Below are 18,253 nucleotides of genomic sequence, written 5' to 3'. Positions count from 1 at the left end.
GGTGGGAATAGCAGGGAGAGTGATGTTCCAGTGAGAATAGAGGGGAGTGTGGAGTTCTGGTGAGAATAGAGGGGAGTGTGGAGTTCCGGTGAGAATAGAGGAGAGTGTGGAGTTCCGGTGAGAATAGATGGGAGTGTGGAGTTCCGGTGGGAATAGAGGGGAGTGTGGAGTTCTGGTGTGAATAGAAATCACCGCTGCAGGCTACGCACCTCCACGTATCCTCTGGAGCGCCACCCTCAGGGCCTCCTTGCAGGCGGTGGCTCTGCGCTCCAGCCTGAACATCGCCATCCTGGCCTTGTGCACCTCCCTCAGCTCAAATCCCCTGAACTCCTCCTCCTGCTGCTGCTCCTCCTCCACGCCCTGCAAGATGCTCCACACGTACTCCAGGGCTTTCGCTTTAGTCTGAGCGGAGGGGGCGGTGGGGTGAGGGGGCGGAGGGGGTGTGGGGGGCGGAGTTGGTGCGGTGACCAGCGGTGGCTAGGAGATGTTAACTCCCTCGCCTGGTACGCAGGAGGTCGCGGGTTCGATCTCGACCCTGACACCTCATCGGATTCCTCCAGTACAATACATATTCTAATTCTGATATTCTGATTCTGTAAATCTGATTCCATACATCAAGCAGAACCATGCCGTCATGCTGAACCTCGGTGGGTATGGCAGGCCAAGCCTCTTCACAACTAAACTAATGAATAAACTAATTATAATAATAAGCCCAGACGTTGTACCAGAGTGCCATGCAGAGGGGGCATGGTAGCTAGGAGATGTTAACTACCTCGCCTGGTACGCAGGAGGTCATGTGTTCGATCCTGACCCTGATGTGGTGGTCGCTGCGTGGATTTTTCTCTGGGTCCTTCGGTTTTTCCCGTCACATTGAGAATCCGGATCGCTCGTTTTAGAGTATTTGACTCCCGCTAGAAATATCCACGTGATGATGATATCAGCCGCTTCGTTGAGCTATGAGTTGTGATAGCCGGGTACCGCTTGTGAAAAAAAGAGCGACTCTGTAGCTCAGTGAACCGTGACTCTGAGCTCCGTAACCTCCGAGTCTGCGATGGGACATCGACGTCTGCCCGTCTCGTGGAGTCTGCGCGCGTTGCAAACCCAGTGGTCATTGTCACCGTGGTCACGGTGTCTACGCTTGTCTACGCCCTTCTCAGGTTCTGTTCTATCACCTCGGATCCTAGAGAGGAGTGGCGAACGTCTCGTGTGTACGTGTTGTGTGTGTGTACGTTAGGTGTTTAGTGTATAGTAATGTAGTGTATATTAGTGTATAGTGTAGTGTATAGTAGTGTATCATGGTGTAGTGTGTCGTGTAGTATTTAGTCATGAATAGTGTAGTGTATAGTAGTGTATCATGGCGTACGTCTCGTCTGTACGTGAGGCAGCGATAAGCGCGTGCCTGTTCCTATTTCTCTGTAATGATTGGAATTATACAGAAATTACATTTATAACACGGATCAGTGAAACATTTCTTTTTACTTTTCGTAACAGCTATTTTCATTGGAGTATATGACAGGCGAGACTCTGCCTCGCCTGCCTCCCCTGACCGCACGTCCCTGATATAGCAGTGTTTAGTAGTATGTATGTACGTTGAATTTATTTGGCACCGTACGTAGCCATCCTCGTTAATGGGAGGTGAGGGGGAAGGACAACAAACTAAAGACAACAACAGCAGCAGCAGCTGTAACGAGAGGAGTGCCGTGCGCTGTGCACAGAGACCTTGCGCTTGCTGGGAGCTGCCCTCGCGTGCCACTCTCCCACGGTGGCCCAGCGTGAAGCAGCCCCCTTGCCTCCTCCTGCGTGAACACACGCACACACGTAAACACACACACACACGTGAACACACTCACGCACATGAACACACTCGCGCACGTGAACACACGCACAAACACGTGAACACACACACGTGAACACGCGCACGCACGTGAACACACGCAACAACAACAGCCATTCGCCACTAATTGGCGGTGACATCACCACGACGTTTGTGCCAGGCCATGTGCACCTTGAGGCCACGTGAAGTGTAGAACGCCCGCTGGCAGGAGGTCACGGGGCAGACCTAGGCGCCACGGGTCGATTGACTAAGATGACCGAGATGAATGGCTGATGCACCACCTGTGCCCCCTACTGTGCCAACTTGCTGTGCTTTTGCCACCCGGCGCTCCGCTCATTGTTGTGAGCGTCGCTCCTCCGCCCTCCGTTGTTGTTGGAGGGCGTCCTTCACGAGCCTCCTCCACAGAGCCCGATCTTGACACCGCTGGTACCAGTCCTTGGCAAGTCCACTCAGCTCCATGTCCTCCTGTACCACATCACTCCATCTCTTCTCTAGCCCGTGTCACGCCTGTTTAGCCCCCTCGATCCGGCCGAACAAAAGCTGTTTAGGCATGCAGTGGCTGGGCATGCGGGCTACATGACCCAGCCAATGCAGCCTTGCCTGCCGGAGGAGCTCACCGATGGGACTTTGCCCAGATCTTTCAAGGATTTGTGAGCTCCTCACACAATCCAGCCTGGTAAAACCCAGGATGGATCGTAGGCAGGCCAGCCTAAATGTTTCTAACCAGCGAAGATGCTCCATTAGGGGGGTCCACGTTTTGCAAGCGTAGAGAAGGAAGGGAATGACTGTGGCCGAGAAAACCTGAAGCTTCGTGCGGAGTGACAGACCAGGTAGCTTCCACACAGCGTTACGCAACCGATGAAAATATATTGCCGCTTGACTGATTCGGAGTGAGACCTCTGCTGTTAAACTGGAGCCGGTCATAAGCACACTGCCCAGGTATGGGAAACTCTCCACTCTCTCCACAACTGCCCCATCACTGATTGGGAGTGAGTTGTATGGGTGGAGTGTCCAATGGTACAAAATGCCCAGGCAGGTGCTTAGTTTTTGGTGGGGCTGATGGTAAGGCCCCACCTCCTAGTGGCATTCTCCAGTCTCAGCAGCAGCGTCTCCAACTCCTCCTCTGAATGAGCAGCTATTACTACATCATCGGCATACATAACGTGGTTGACCAATAGGGAGCCATCCCTTGATCGCACCCAGGCATCGATCAGCCTCCCATTATATCTACCAAATGGAAATTCCCTCGGTACAGCTATTGAAGGCTTCACGAACTACGTGGTCAAAATTGATGTTAAATAATGTGGGAGCCAGAGGACATCCCTGTCACACCCCAAGGTGTACAGGGAATGGCTCCGACTCCCGGCTACGTAGTTTTACCCGGGCCCGCTCACCATCATTAAGGTCCTTAATGATCGTGAGCAGAGGGTCAGGGACTCCGAAAGCACGAAGAACAACCCAGAGCCCAGGCCTACTGATGGTGTCATAGGCCTTGACCAGGTCAATAAAGCAGAGATGTAGGTCTTGTTGGAATTCCCTACACCTCTGCTGTAGCAGACGGACAGAAAATATGGCATCTGTGCAGGACCGCCCTTTCCTGAAACCGCATTGGGGATCCGCAAGCCTCTCCTCAGCGTGCCTAGCAAGGCGATGTTGAATAATCCTTGCCAGCACCTTTCCCGGCACACTGAGGAGTGAGATGCCCTTGTAGTTGTTACAGTCTGTACGGTCCCCCTTCTTAAAGAGGGGGACCACCAGGGCATCCTTCCAATTCTGCAGTACCCGTCCAGTGGTCCAGACTGTTGTTATGATGTCATATAGGGCAGTCTGTGCACAAACGCCACCCTCCCTCATCATTTCGCTTGGGAGATCATTTCTGCCCGGTGCCTTTCCTGGTCTCAGACTCCGGATCGCCTTCAGTACTTCCTCAACAGATGGCATCTCAGCCAGCCACTCACAGAGGGTGACTTCTTCCAATATTTGAGGCACCACAGCCTCAGCAGGGTCATCCCCACTTTGTGCCATGATGTTTTCCTGGCTGAGGGATTTCCCCTCCCCCAGGACCTCACAGAAATGCTCAGCAAATCTGCAAACCTGTTCCTGGGGGTCGGAGATTGGATCACCGTTTTTTCCCCTAATGATGGTAATCGGTGTGGCGCTGGAGGTTACTTTTTTGATGGAGTTAAATAGTGATTTGTGATCGTGGGCCACTGAGGCAGACTCCATCTCCTCAGCAACCCGTGACCACCACCCATCCTTGCAGCGCCTTATGGCTCTTCAACCCTCCGAGCGAAGGTTGCGGTAAGCGCCTCATTGTCTGACGTGGGATGCTGGAGCCGATGAGAGTGGGCCTGTCACTTTTTCTCAACTATCCTGAACACCTCCTCTGTCAGCCAGGGTCTCTGGGGAGTTCTGGAACGCGTACCCAAAGCAGCCATTGCAGCTGCATGAGTCACAGTCCTAAACCTCGCCCATTTACCCTCGACATCAGGAAGACTGGGGGATGATGCCACAACCCCAGCCGCAAGCGATGATGAAATTCTCACTTGCAACTTTCATCAGCTAACTAAAACCAGGCCACTTTAGGTTGGAATGGGGTCCTGGGTGTACACCCACCACCAGAGTGGAAGAATGGCAGGCGCATCTTACAGATGACTAGTCGATGGTCAGAGGGCAGATCAGCTCCACGGTACAGTAGGTCCTGGTGTCAAAGACATGGGTTCGCATCCGCTGGTCCATCACTATGTAGTCCAGCAGATGTTCTTGCTTGGACCCGGCATGCATCCATGATGTTGTGTGGATGCGCCGATGTCGGAAGAGCGTGTTGGTAATTACAAGCCCATGGGCTGCACAAAAATCTAGCAGCCTCCTACCGTTGTTATTGAACTGATCTGGCCCATGCCCTCCAATCACTCCAGACCAGGTGCCAGTATCATGACCAACTCGGGCATTGAAGTCACCCAACAAGATGACTCTATCCCGAGTGGCCACTTTAGCCAGTACCTGTGACAGGAGGTCATAGAAGGCATCTGAATCATCGGCTTTGCCTGCATCCCTCCACGGATGTTCGTCTTCGGTGGGGGCATAAGTAACCACGACCACCACTCCTCGCCTCCTGTTGATGGGAAGGCGAGCCCAAAGTAGCCTGGGCCTTACAGCTTCCCACACCTCATCGCCACGCTCCCAAGCCCCCTTCATTCTTTTGTTCATAAGAAGAACACACGCACACACGTGAACACCCGCAAACACACGCACGCACGTGTCCATGTGTGTGAACACATGGATACCCGTGAACACACGCACACACGTGTGAACACGCGGACACGCATGAACATATGCAAAGACAAATATCCCCCGTATAGCCTTAGCAGACTGTAGGGGCAAGTGCTGTTAGTGAGCCAGAACGGTACACGAGGGGGTCGGTGGCCAGCACCACGCCCGACCGCCTTTGTCTCCCCAGTGGCGATGTTTACACACTGTACCAGGTACTAATTTGAAGGTGAGTTGACCTAGGGGAGGCCCAGGACCAGTTTAGATAATCGTCACTGGTGTTGACCGTGAGCAGAAATCGAACCCGGGTCGCCAGGTTCATAGCGCAGACTGCTAACCAGTTTAACATGTAGGATTTCGCGACCAATATTATTAATTTTTTGGGTTATATCGCGTAAATATGAATGTGTCGTTAAACCCGTCACCACCCGACGCAGCCAATCCGTAAGGTTTGTCAGGTAAACAAAACGTGCCAATTAGTTACTAGTTCAGCACTAACCGGTTGTGTGTTGGACAGTAAACCCACAAAATTCACAATTCGAGAATGGTACTGTGATGTTCCACTGGTGATTACAACCAGCTTCATCAAGCGAGTCTACAGGGGATCTCTGTGTGAGTCTACAGGGGGTCTCTGTGTGAGTCTACAGGGGGTCTCTGTGTGAGTCTACAGGGGGTCTCTGCACGGTCTGCAAGCGCCCTTTTACGTTTGCCTCTTCGTCCTCCGTGCATCGCCACCTCCTTCCTCTTCCTCCTCCCCGTCCACTCCTCGTCGGAGTCGCTCGACCGCCCGCACTCCGCTCCATTCCCCCTCGCCCTGCGCTTGCCGCGTGCGCGCATGAACTCGGGCTGGGCCGGGTTCATCCCTGCGCAAGGAGGCAGTCGGTCATTGTTATTTGTACGTATTGGCAGTACACCCGTGCAGCATAGCAACACACCGGGTCCTCGTAACACAGTCCTGACGATGTGATTACTATCAGAGCGTGTTTGTGTGATGCCGCCGCCACGAAGCCGTTCGACAGGCGCCCAAATCCCCGACCTCGCCACCACCAAGCAACGGAGCCAACCCCGCTTCCCCCTCACCTCACCTCACATGAACACACCCGCACGCATTTTCCCCCACCCATAAAGCTGGAAGGGGAGGTTACCTGGCCGACCGGTTTTTATCCGAGAAACTCTTATCGGGGTTAACTCTCACGGTTTCCGGCGATCAGGGAATTGGACGACCTCCCCCGTGCTACGTTGCGCCGCGGCGCTGCGACCAGCCTTAATATGGTGTGGTCGCGGCGTGGGGCATTCGGCCACCGCGGTGGAGGCGCATTTTCCCCCCACACACGCCAGTATCGACGGGGCAGGCAGAGGGAATAAGCATTGTAATGGAGGAGCATCATTAGAAAACACGCAGCGCATCTGAACTGCATAATCAGGCACCCCCGCACCGGCAGCGGAGGGACGGCATAATTACGCTTGAGCGCGCAGGGTAAGGGAGTAATTAGGATGTACGCCGCCAACGCAGCTCACTGATTAGCAGATCAAAAGCGCCCGGAACCGCCGTGCGCGGGCTTGGGGTGCACGAGCCCATTGTTCAGCGCAGCATCCCTGTGAGGTAGGGAGGATAAATACGGGGGCGCAAAGGGGAAATCGCTCTCTCTCTCCAGCGCCAGGCAACAGGACGCTCTCCAGTCCAGCGACCCGAACGTCCGTGAGACGCATCGAGGCACGCTGCGAGTACGTGATCAACGAACCGCCGTGGGCATCCAACAGAGAGTAAGAAGGTGAATTGGAATCATAGCAGATAAATCGGGAATAGGTATAAAGGTATCAGCGTAGGCCAGCCTCGTCGACTCACTGATTTAACATTAAATTGCCAGGTATCAGATAATAAATCATTAATAGCGAAGCGTGGTCTCGCGTGATCTGGTCGAGCAGTGTGAGCATGTGGGTGCGCTGTGTGCACGGTGATTCGCCACGTGAGTGAGCGCTGCGCGGAGCTGAGCGCGCGGGGAGCGTGTGTGCGCGGTGATTCTGTAGTGCTGCGGCTCGCCTCGGGGGAGCGCTGCGCAGAGCGGTGCGAGAGTGGGTGTCGCGTGTGTTCACTCCGCGTGTGATACAGGTGCACGATCATAACGCGAGTAGTCAGTGTGGAGTTGGAGTGCACGGAGCGGTGTGTGTGTGTGTGCGTACGTTCGCTCCGTGTGGGTCGCAGGTACGCGATTAGGAAAGGGAGGTATCGTGGTAGCGTAAAGGGGGACATAAAACTACGCGGTATCCAACCATGCCTACTACGCGGACCCGCGGTGGAGGGGAATCCTCGGGCGACGGCTCCCACACCATGGGTGAGGAACCTAGCAGCGGTTCGCTTAGCAGCGGGGGGGCGATTGATGATGTTAGCCCGGCGGTTAGCATTATCGAGGGAGGGATCTCGGGGGCTAGCGACCTCAACATTTGTTTGCGTGTTCAACACAAGTACGCATGGTTAATGCAGTAACTTGATTCCTTGCAAAAAGGAATCATCTATTTGGTGTGTGAACATCTTAACAGCTCCTGTTTTATTGCCAGAAAGGGTAAAACCGATTCCTATTTTTTATACTTTGATTCTGGCAAAAAGGTCCAATGATATAGCTACTCACCCCGAGCTATAAATGATCTTGGCACTGCATTGTCTTTGTACTGGTCGCCTTTTGGTGTTGTTCTCTGGTCTGACACTGGTGAGACTAGGCCATGAAGAAGACTGTCTCTGGGGTAGACCAATCAGTATCAAAGACAATGATTAAATGTTATCAGAGAGTGTTTGTTTGCATGTTCAGTACGCGTGGTTAATGCAGTAACCTGATTCCTTGCAAAAGCTATAATCTATCTGGTGTTTGAACATCTTAACACTTCCTGTTTCATTCCCATAAAGAGTAAAACCGATTCTTATTTTTCATAGTCCCGATGATGTCGCCGTTGCCCCTTGAGTGAGCTGCAGGACTCTCCATCAGAAGTTGCACTCAGATTCAGCAGCCGCGTCCCCCATTCCGAACGTGCGGTGGCGACACCACGAGTCGTATCGAGGCACCGTCCGACCGAGTCTCTAGGGGCACGAGGAGTCCAATCTTGCCACTGGAGCACGGAGCAGCCGATCGTCATCAGACTGGGCGCCGCTGTACGGCAACAGACTGCGAAGCTTCGTGTTCAGTGCTGCTCATGTCACGTTCCGTCTTCCCACCGCTTTGGCATCACGACAACTGATTTTGACGCACCACCACCACCCCAAAATATCCTTGTCTGGGGTCTCGAATCACGAGGAAATAAATAACTTTTGCCAAAAATGTGATGATTATTTCATACAGCGCAACGGTGTACCGCTACTACGTTCATTTATATTATTTGGCTGCTACAATAACCCCAAGCAATACAGTAAACACGATAGGAGTGCAAAGTATAGAAAAGGTAAACAAATTACACACACACAAAATACATTTTTTTGTAAATATTCTTTGGTTCTTTCGGCAAAGTCACGTAGATAGAAAAATAAAGTGAATAAAAATAATCAAAAACCACAAAAACGTTCATCCTCACTGATGTTGCTGACTGGTATCTTAGCGCTTTTGAGGGTTGCAGCAATTTCAGATCTTGTAACGTCTGCAGCGATGCGCCCCAAACCCTTAAGAGCGACATCGACCTGGGCAATAACGTCATCCACTGGAATGTGTTTGGGGGTGACTGAGAAGTTCAACCCTTTAGCCAAAACCGACTTTAGACCATCGCACATTGGGCTATTACTCAGATTAATAACAACCTTGTCAACGTCTAACCTTTTAACGTGTGGATCTGGTTTCTTGTTAGAAAGGAGGTTGAACTCGAAAATCAGATCTTTACATTTCGCTGACATTGTAGTGGCTGATTAAGCGGTCATGTTATCTACATGTTCCCAATCAGATGTCGACATTTTTCCCGTCAATGTTAAGTGTGATTTCAAGAGTGTCTTGTCTACATGATCTAGTTCAGTATGGAGCAGTCTAATTCTCTCTGAGATCAGGGCCAAGCTCGCCCTGAACAAAATTCGTCTGGCATTGGAAGATGTGACTGCAGCAGAAATCAGTGTCAATGAGATCGGTATTACGTTAGAGTCACGGCATCTCTTCAGAAATGTGAGTGACTCGATCAGATGAACTTTCTTGTCACGGAGATTGTTAAAAGATCTCATGGTTATGTGGAAACCCTCCCAATAGAGGCAGTTCAAATGATACAAATTAAGTGAATAAAAAATTATAAAAATAAGACACTAATTAGACTGCTCCATAAAAAAACACTAATGTATACATTTCAATTTAAAGCTTTCGTGACTGCAGGGATTCATCTTCTTGGTTCTTTCGGTAAAGTCACGTAGAAGGGAAATAATAAAATATTAAAAAGAAAACATTAAAATTGTATTTTAATAATTGTATTTTATGTTTTTTTTCCCTTCTATGTGACTTTACCGAAAGAACCAAGAAGACTAATTTATAACTCTAAAGTTTTGATTATACATGAGTGCTTTATCATTTTTACTATTCACTTTATTTTTATTTTAGTTTTTCTATCTACGTCACTTTATCGAAAGAACCAAAGAATATGAATTCCTGCAGTCACGAAAGTTTTAAGTCAAAATAAACTATTTTTGTAAATGTTGTGGGTTTACTCTCCAACATTATGAATCCGTAGGTAAAAAATACAATTTAAATTAATAAAAGTACTTTTATAAATTTTAATTTTACTTTGATTAATTTTAATTTTATTTTTTACCTACGTGACTAGAATTATGAATCCGATGAGCTATGAAGCTCTTTTTCATAGATGTCCCATAGGGGGCACGGGGTCAGAAAGTTACAACACAAAACACAAACACGATAGGCGTGCAAAGTAGAGTAAAGGTAAACAAATCATTAAACTAAAACTAAATCTATTTTTACTTCACCAGGTGAAGTCCACTGAGCTATTGGCTCCTTCTTCAGAAGCGACCTGGCTGCCACAAATGACAGCTCAACCAAGTGGCTTACCACGTGGACATTTATAGCAGCAGACAAATACTCTAAACGCGTGATGTTGATGCTACAAGTGGAGCAAAAACCCGGAGGACCGGGATCTAACCCACGACCTCCTGTAGACCATGAGAGGTAGTTAACATCTCACCGGGGAGAGACACACGCAGACTCCAGATATATGACAGGCATCGTCAGGGTCGCCATCGAACCCACGACCTCCTGTAGACCAGGCGAGGTAGTTAACATCTCACCGGGAAGAGACACACGCAGACTCCAGATATATGACAGGCATCGTCAGGGTCGCCATCGAACCCACGACCTCCTCTAGACCAGGCGAGGGAGTTAACATCTCACCGGGAAGAGACACACGCAGACTCCAGATATATGACAGGCATCGTCAGGGTCGGGATCGAACCCACGACCTCATGTAGACCAGGCGAGTTAGTTAACATCTCGCCACCATGGCGCCCCATGCATGCCACTCTGCTACGACGTCTTGGTCTCATCATTATAATCACTGCGACAATTAGTTTAGTTGCGAAGAGGCTCGGCCTGCCGTACCCACCGAGGTTCAGCAGGACGGCGTGGTTCTGCTTGATGTTCCTGTAGCGCCGCTTCTCGCACTCGGCCAGATCGCTCCACTCGGCCTTGGTGAAGAAGCCTCTGATGTCTCGGAAGTCGCCCATCTCCTGCTGCTGCTGCTGCTGAGGCGCAGAGACACGGAGGGACGAGACGCGGACGACGGTCAGACGCAGTCACGGAGATGGAGTCACACGGATAACTTTATCTCAGGTAGAGGTAACTTTACCTCAGGGGAGGTAACTTTACTTCAGGTGAAATAACTTTACTTCAGGGGAGGAAACTTTACCTCAGGTGAAATAACCTTACCTCAGAGAGAGGTAAATTTACCTCAGATGAGATAACTTTACCTCAGGTGAGGTAAATTTACCTCAGATGAGATAACTTTACCTCAGGTGAGGTAAATTTACCTCAGATAGAAGTAACTTTACTTCACCTGAGGTAACTTTACCTCAGATGAGGTAAAGTTACCTCTACCTGCTGCTGCTGAGGCGCAGAGACACGGAGGGACGAGACGCGGACGACGGTCAGACGCAGTCACGGAGGACGGAGTCACAGGGAGACAGAGTCACAGGGAGACAGAGTCACACGGAGACAGAGTCACAGGGAGACAGAGTCACACGGAGACAGAGTCACACGGAGACAGAGTCACACGGAGACAGAGTCACAGGGAGACAGAGTCACACGGAGACAGAGTCACAGGGAGACAGAGTCACACTGAGACAGAGTCACAGGGAGACAGAGTCACACTGAGACAGAGTCACACGGAGACAGAGTCACAGGGAGACAGAGTCACACGGAGACAGAGTCACAGGGAGACAGAGTCACACTGAGACAGAGTCACACGGAGACAGAGTCACAGGGAGACAGAGTCACACGGAGACAGAGTCACAGGGAGACAGAGTCACAGGGAGACAGAGTCACAGGGAGACAGAGTCACACTGAGACAGAGTCACAGGGAGACAGAGTCACATGGAGACAGAGTCACAGGGAGACAGAGTCACAGGGAGACAGAGTCACAGGGAGACAGAGTCACACGGAGACAGAGTCACAGGGAGACAGAGTCACACGGAGACAGAGTCACACGGAGACAGAGTCACAGGGAGACAGAGTCACACGGAGACAGAGTCACAGGGAGACAGAGTCACAGGGAGACAGAGTCACAGGGAGACAGAGTCACACTGAGACAGAGTCACAGGGAGACAGAGTCACATGGAGACAGAGTCACAGGGAGACAGAGTCACAGGGAGACAGAGTCACAGGGAGACAGAGTCACACGGAGACAGAGTCACAGGGAGACAGAGTCACACGGAGACAGAGTCACAGGGAGACAGAGTCACAGGGAGACAGAGTCACACGGAGACAGAGTCACAGGGAGACAGAGTCACACGGAGACAGAGTCACAGGGAGACAGAGTCACACGGAGACAGAGTCACACGGAGACAGAGTCACAGGGAGACAGAGTCACAGGGAGACAGAGTCACAGGGAGACAGAGTCACACGGAGACAGAGTCACACTGAGACAGAGTCACAGGGAGACAGAGTCACAGGGAGACAGAGTCACACGGAGACAGTCACAGGGAGACAGAGTCACAGGGAGACAGAGTCACAGGGAGACAGAGTCACACGGAGACAGAGTCACACTGAGACAGAGTCACACTGAGACAGAGTCACAGGGAGACAGAGTCACACGGAGACAGAGTCACACGGAGACAGAGTCACACGGAGACAGAGTCACAGGGAGACAGAGTCACACGGAGACAGAGTCACACGGAGACAGAGTCACAGGGAGACAGAGTCACAGGGAGACAGAGTCACACGGAGACAGAGTCACACTGAGACAGAGTCACAGGGAGACAGAGTCACAGGGAGACAGAGTCACACGGAGACAGAGTCACAGGGAGACAGAGTCACAGGGAGACAGAGTCACACGGAGACAGAGTCACAGGGAGACAGAGTCACAGGGAGACAGAGTCACAGGGAGACAGAGTCACAGGGATACGAGACTAAGATCCCCCGTGTGGCCTTAACAGACTGTCGGGTCAAGCGCTGTGAGCGAGTAGCGGCGCCTATGAAGGCCGGAACGACACACGAGGGGGGGGTGGGTGGCCAGCACCACGCCCGGCCGCCTTTGTCCCCCAGTGGCGATGTTCACTACACACCGCTACACCAGGAACTCATTTGAGGCCGAGTCGACCTAGGGGATGAGGCCCAGGACCGGTTCAGAAAATCGTCACCGGTGAGGTAACTTTACCTCAGATGAGGTAACTTCACTTCATGCGAGGTAACATTACATTAGGTGAAGTAAAATTACTTCAGGTGAGGTAACTTTTCCTTTACCTCATGCGAGGTAAGTTACCTCGCGGGGGGTAACATTACCTCGGGTAAATGTAGCATTACTTAATGTTATCCTAACGTATTCACATCACTTCAGCTAATGACCCTATCGTAATATTCTCACGTAGTTAAATCGTTAAACACAATTATCGCGTGATTATTACCTCAGGGTAAGGTAATCGAAATGCAATGGAAGGCGAGGTAACTTTACCTCAGGCGAGGTAACATCACCTCAGGTAAATGTAACATTACTTGAGGTAATCCGAACGTATTCACATCACTTGAGCTAATGCTCATATTTTTACGCTAATATCGTAATATCGTCACGTGGTTAAATCGTTAAACACAACGCTCGCGTGACGTCACCACCTCAGTGTCGAGCCGTCGACACTTCACGCGGCAGCCTCGAAGTGCACCCAGCCTGGCACAGGCGCCGTGGTGACGTCACCGTCACTCAGTGGCCAATGGCGGCGGTTGGTGGTGGGGGGGGGGGAGTGGGGGGTGGGGGGGAGTGGGGGGTGGGAGGGAGGAGGGGGTGGGGGATGGGGGGAGTGGGGGGAGTGGGGGAGTGATGGGGTGGGGGGGGAGTGGGGGGGTGGGGGGGGAGTGGGGGGGAGTGGGGGGTGGGGGGGAGTGGCGGGAGAGTGGTGGGGGAGTGGTGAGGGAGTGATGGGGTGGGGGAGTGGGGAGTGGGGGGGGTTATACTGGTAGGAACGAAGTGGACCAGACCACCAATAGATTAATGTGTCCGTCCGTCCGTCCGTCCGTCCGTGGGAGGGTTTGGCATTTCTGTGATTGGGGGGGTTATTGATCACGAGCGAGTGATGGGGGGGGTTATTGATCACGAGTGAGTGATTGGGGGGGGTTATTGATCACGAGGGAGTGATTGGGGGGGTTATTGATCACGAGCGAGTGATTGGGGGGGTTATTGATCACGAGCGAGTGATTGGGGGGTTATTGATCACGAGCGAGTGATTGGGGGGTATATTGATCACGAGGGAGTGATTGGGGGGGTTATTGATCACGAGCGAGTGATTGGGGGGGTTATTGATCACGAGCGAGTGATTGGGGGGTTATTGATCACGAGCGAGTGATTGGGGGGTATATTGATCACGAGCGAGTGATTGGGGGGGTTATTGATCACGAGCGAGTGATTGGGGAGGATATTGATCACGAGAGAGTGATTGGGGGGGTTATTGATCACGAGCGAGTGATTGGGGGGGTTATTGATCACGAGCGAGTGATTGGGGGGGGTTATTGATCACGAGCGAGTGATTGGGGGGTTATTGATCACGAGCGAGTGATTGGGGGGTATATTGATCACGAGCGAGTGATTGGGGGGGTTATTGATCACGAGCGAGTGATTGGGGAGGTTATTGATCACGAGGGAGTGATTGGGGGGGTTATTGATCACGAGCGAGTGATTGGGGGGGTTATTGATCACGAGCGAGTGATTGGGGGGGTTATTGATCACGAGCGAGTGATTGGGGGGTTATTGATCACGAGCGAGTGATTGGGGGGTATATTGATCACGAGCGAGTGATTGGGGGGGGTTATTGATCACGAGCGAGTGATTGGGGGGGTTATTGATCACGAGGGAGTGATTGGGGGGGTTATTGATCACGAGCGAGTGATTGGGGGGGTTATTGATCACGAGCAAGTGATTGGGGGGGTTATTGATCACGAGAGAGTGATTGGGGGGGTTATTGATCACGAGCGAGTGATTGGGGGGGTTATTGATCACGAGCGAGTGATTGGGGGGGTTATTGATCACGAGCGAGTGATTGGGGGGGTTATTGATCACGAGCGAGTGATTGGGGGGTTATTGATCACGAGCAAGTGATTGGGGGGTTATTGATCACGAGCGAGTGATTGGGGGGGGTTATTGATCACCGAGCGAGTGATTGGGGGGGTTATTGATCACGAGGGAGTGATTGGGGGGGTTATGATCACGAGCGCGTGATTGGGGGGGTTATTGATCACGAGCGAGTGATTGGGGGGGTTATTGATCACGAGCGAGTGATTGGGGGGTTATTGATCACGAGGGAGTGATTGGGGGGTTATTGATCACGAGCGAGTGATTGGGGGGTTATTGATCACTGAGGGAGTGATTGGGGGGGGTTATTGATCACGAGCGAGTGCTTGGGGGGTTATTGATCACGAGCGAGTGATTGGGGAGGTTATTGATCACGAGTGATTGGGGGGTTATCGATCACGAGTGATTGGGGGGGGGTTATTGATCAGCGAAGTGATTGGGGGGTTATTGATCATGAGTGAGTGATTGGGGAGGTTATGATCACGAGCGAGTGATTGGGGGGGTTATTGATCCGAGCGCAGTGATTGGGGGGGGTCTATGATCACGCGACGAGTGATTGGGGGGTTATTGATCACGAGCGAGTGATTGGGGGGGTTATTGATCACGAGCGAGTGATTGGGGGAGGTTATTGATCACGAGCGAGTGATTGGGGGTATATTGATCACGAGCGAGTGATTGGGGGGGGTTATTGATCACGAGCGAGTGATTGGGGGGGTTATTGATCACGAGCGAGTGATTGGGGGGGTTATTGATCACGAGCGAGTGATTGGGGGGTTATTGATCACGAGGGAGTGATTGGGGGGGTTATTGATCACGAGCGAGTGATTGGGGGGTTATTGATCACGAGGGAGTGATTGGGGGGGTTATTGATCACGAGCGAGTGCTTGGGGGGTTATTGATCACGAGTGATTGGGGGGTTATTGATCACGAGTGATTGGGGGGTTATTGATCACGAGTGATTGGGGGGGTTATTGATCACGAGTGATTGGGGGGTTATCGATCACGAGTGATTGGGGGGTTATCGATCACGAGTGATTGGGGGGTTATTGATCACGAGTGATTGGGGGGTTATTGATTACGAGCGAGTGATTGGGGGGCTATTGATCACGAGCGAGTGATTGGGGGGGTTATTGATCACGAGCGAGTGATTGGGGGGGGTATTGATCACGAGCTGAGTGATTGGGGGGGGTTATTGATCACGATGCGAGTGATTGGGGGGGTTATTGATCACGAGGAGAGTGATTGGGGGGGTTATTGATTCCACGAGCGAGTGATTGGGGGGTTATTGATCCGACGCGAGTGATTGGGGGGGTTATTGATCACGAGCGAGTGATTGGGGGGGGGGTTATTGATCACGAGCGAGTGATTGGGGGGGTATTGATCACGAGCGATTGGGGGGTTATTGATCACGAGTGATTGGGGGGGTTATCGATCACGAGTGATTGGGGGGTTATTGATCACGAGTGATTGGGGGGGTTATTGATCACGACCGCGAGTGATTGGGGGAGGTTCATTGATCACGAGCGAGTGATTGGGGGGTTTTATTGATTCACGAGGGAGTGATTGGGGGGTATTTGATCACGAGCGAGTGATTGGGGGGGGTTATTGATCACGAGCGAGTGATTGGGGGGGTTATTGATCACGAGCGATGGATTGGGGAGGTTATTGATCCGAGCGAGTGATTGGGGGGGTTATTGATCACGAGCGAGTGATTTGGGGGGGTATGATCACGAGCGAGTGATTGGGGGGGTTATTGATCACGAGTGATTGGGGGGTTATTGATCACGAGTGATTGGGGGGTTATTGATCACGAGTGATTGGGGGGTTATGATCACGAGTGATTGGGGGGTTATCGATCACGAGTGATTGGGGGGGTTATGATCACGAGTGAGTGATGGGGCGAGTTATTGATCACGAGCGAGTGATTGGGGGGGTTATGATTACGAGCGAGTGATTGGGGGATTATTGATCATGAGCAGAGTGATTGGGGGAGGTTATTGATCACGAGCGATGTGATTGGGGAGGTATTGATCACGAGCGAGTGATTGGGGGGTTATTGATCACGAGCGAGTGTATTGGGGGGTATATTGATTCACGAGCGAGTGATTGGGGGGGGTTATTGATCACGAGTGATTGGGGGGGGTTATTGATACGAGCGAGTGATTGGGGGGCTATTGATCACGAGCGAGTGATTGGGGGGGTTATTGATCACGAGGCGAGTGATTGGGGGGGTTATTGATCACGAGGAGTGATTGGGGGGGTTAGTTGATCACGAGCGAGTGATTGGGGGGGTTATTGATCACGAGAGAGGTGATTGGGGGGGTTATTGATCACGATGCGAGTTAGTGATTGGGGGGGTTATGATCACGAGCGAGTGATTGGGGGGGTATTGATCACGAGCGAGGGATTGGGGGGGGGGGGGTTATTGATCACGAGCGAGTGATTGGGGGGTTGATAGTGATTGGGGGGTTATGATCACGACGCGATTGGGGGGTTATTGATCACGAGTGATTGGGGGGTTATCGATCACGAGTGATTGGGGGGGGTTATTGATCACGAGTGATTGGGGGGGTTATTGATCACGAGCGAGTGATTGGGGGGGTTATTGATCACGAGCGAGTGATTGGGGGGGGTTATTGATCACGTAGGAGTGATTGGGGGGGTTATTGATCACGAGCGAGTGATTGGGGGGGTTATTGATCACGAGCGAGTGATTGGGGGGGTTATTGATCACGAGCGAGTGATTGGGGGGTTATTGATCACGAGCGAGTGATTGGGGGGGTTATTGATCACGGCGAGTGATTGGGGGGGTTATTGATCACGAGCGAGTGATTGGGGGGGTTATTGATCACGAGTGATTGGGGGGGTATTGATCACGAGTGATTGGGGGGTTATTGATCACGAGTGATTGGGGGGTTATGGATCACGAGTGATTGGGGGGGTTATGATCACGAGTGATTGGGGGGGTTATTGATCACGAGTGAGTGATTGGGGGGTTATTGATCACGAGTGAGGATTGGGGGGTTATTGATCACGAGCGAGTGATTGGGGGTTATTGATCACGAGCGAGTGATTGGGGGGGTTATTGATCACGAGCGAGTGATTGGGGGGGTTATTGATCACGAGCGAGTGTGGGGGGGTTATTGATCACGAGCGAGTGATTGGGGGGGTTATTGATCACGAGCGAGTGATTGGGGGGTTATTGATCACGAGCGAGTGATTGGGGGGTTGATCACGAGGAGTGATTGGGGGGGTTATTGATCACGAGCGAGTGATTGGGGGGTTATTGATCACGAGCGAGTGATTGGGGGGGGTTATTGATCACGAGGAGTGATTGGGGGGTTATTGATCACGAGCGAGTGATTGGGGGGTTATTGATCACGAGCGAGTGATTGGGGGGGTTATTGATCACGA

At 51.8% G+C, this 18,253-nt stretch overlaps 1 protein-coding gene across 1 annotated transcript; it reads right to left on the bottom strand.

Annotated features, from left to right (window-relative positions):
* Positions 1-77: 77 nt before the first annotated feature.
* Positions 78-10,793, bottom strand: LOC133359904 (histone-lysine N-methyltransferase PRDM7-like). Its single transcript, XM_061578463.1, has 4 exons — positions 10,673-10,793; positions 5,809-5,967; positions 1,720-1,796; positions 78-402 (listed from the first exon to the last, which is right to left on the bottom strand). The coding sequence occupies exons 1-4, from the start codon at positions 10,791-10,793 to the stop codon at positions 202-204; spliced, it is 558 nt and encodes a 185-aa protein (XP_061434447.1). The 3' UTR covers positions 78-201.
* Positions 10,794-18,253: the final 7,460 nt, after the last annotated feature.

Source organism: Lethenteron reissneri, chromosome 66 (genome assembly GCF_015708825.2).
Source record: "Lethenteron reissneri isolate LAM-NWPU_2019-01 chromosome 66, ASM1570882v1, whole genome shotgun sequence".
In the NCBI taxonomy this organism is placed as follows: Eukaryota; Metazoa; Chordata; class Hyperoartia; order Petromyzontiformes; family Petromyzontidae; genus Lethenteron; species Lethenteron reissneri.
Note: the sequence above shows the minus strand (reverse complement) of the source record. Positions and strands in the feature narration are given on the sequence as shown.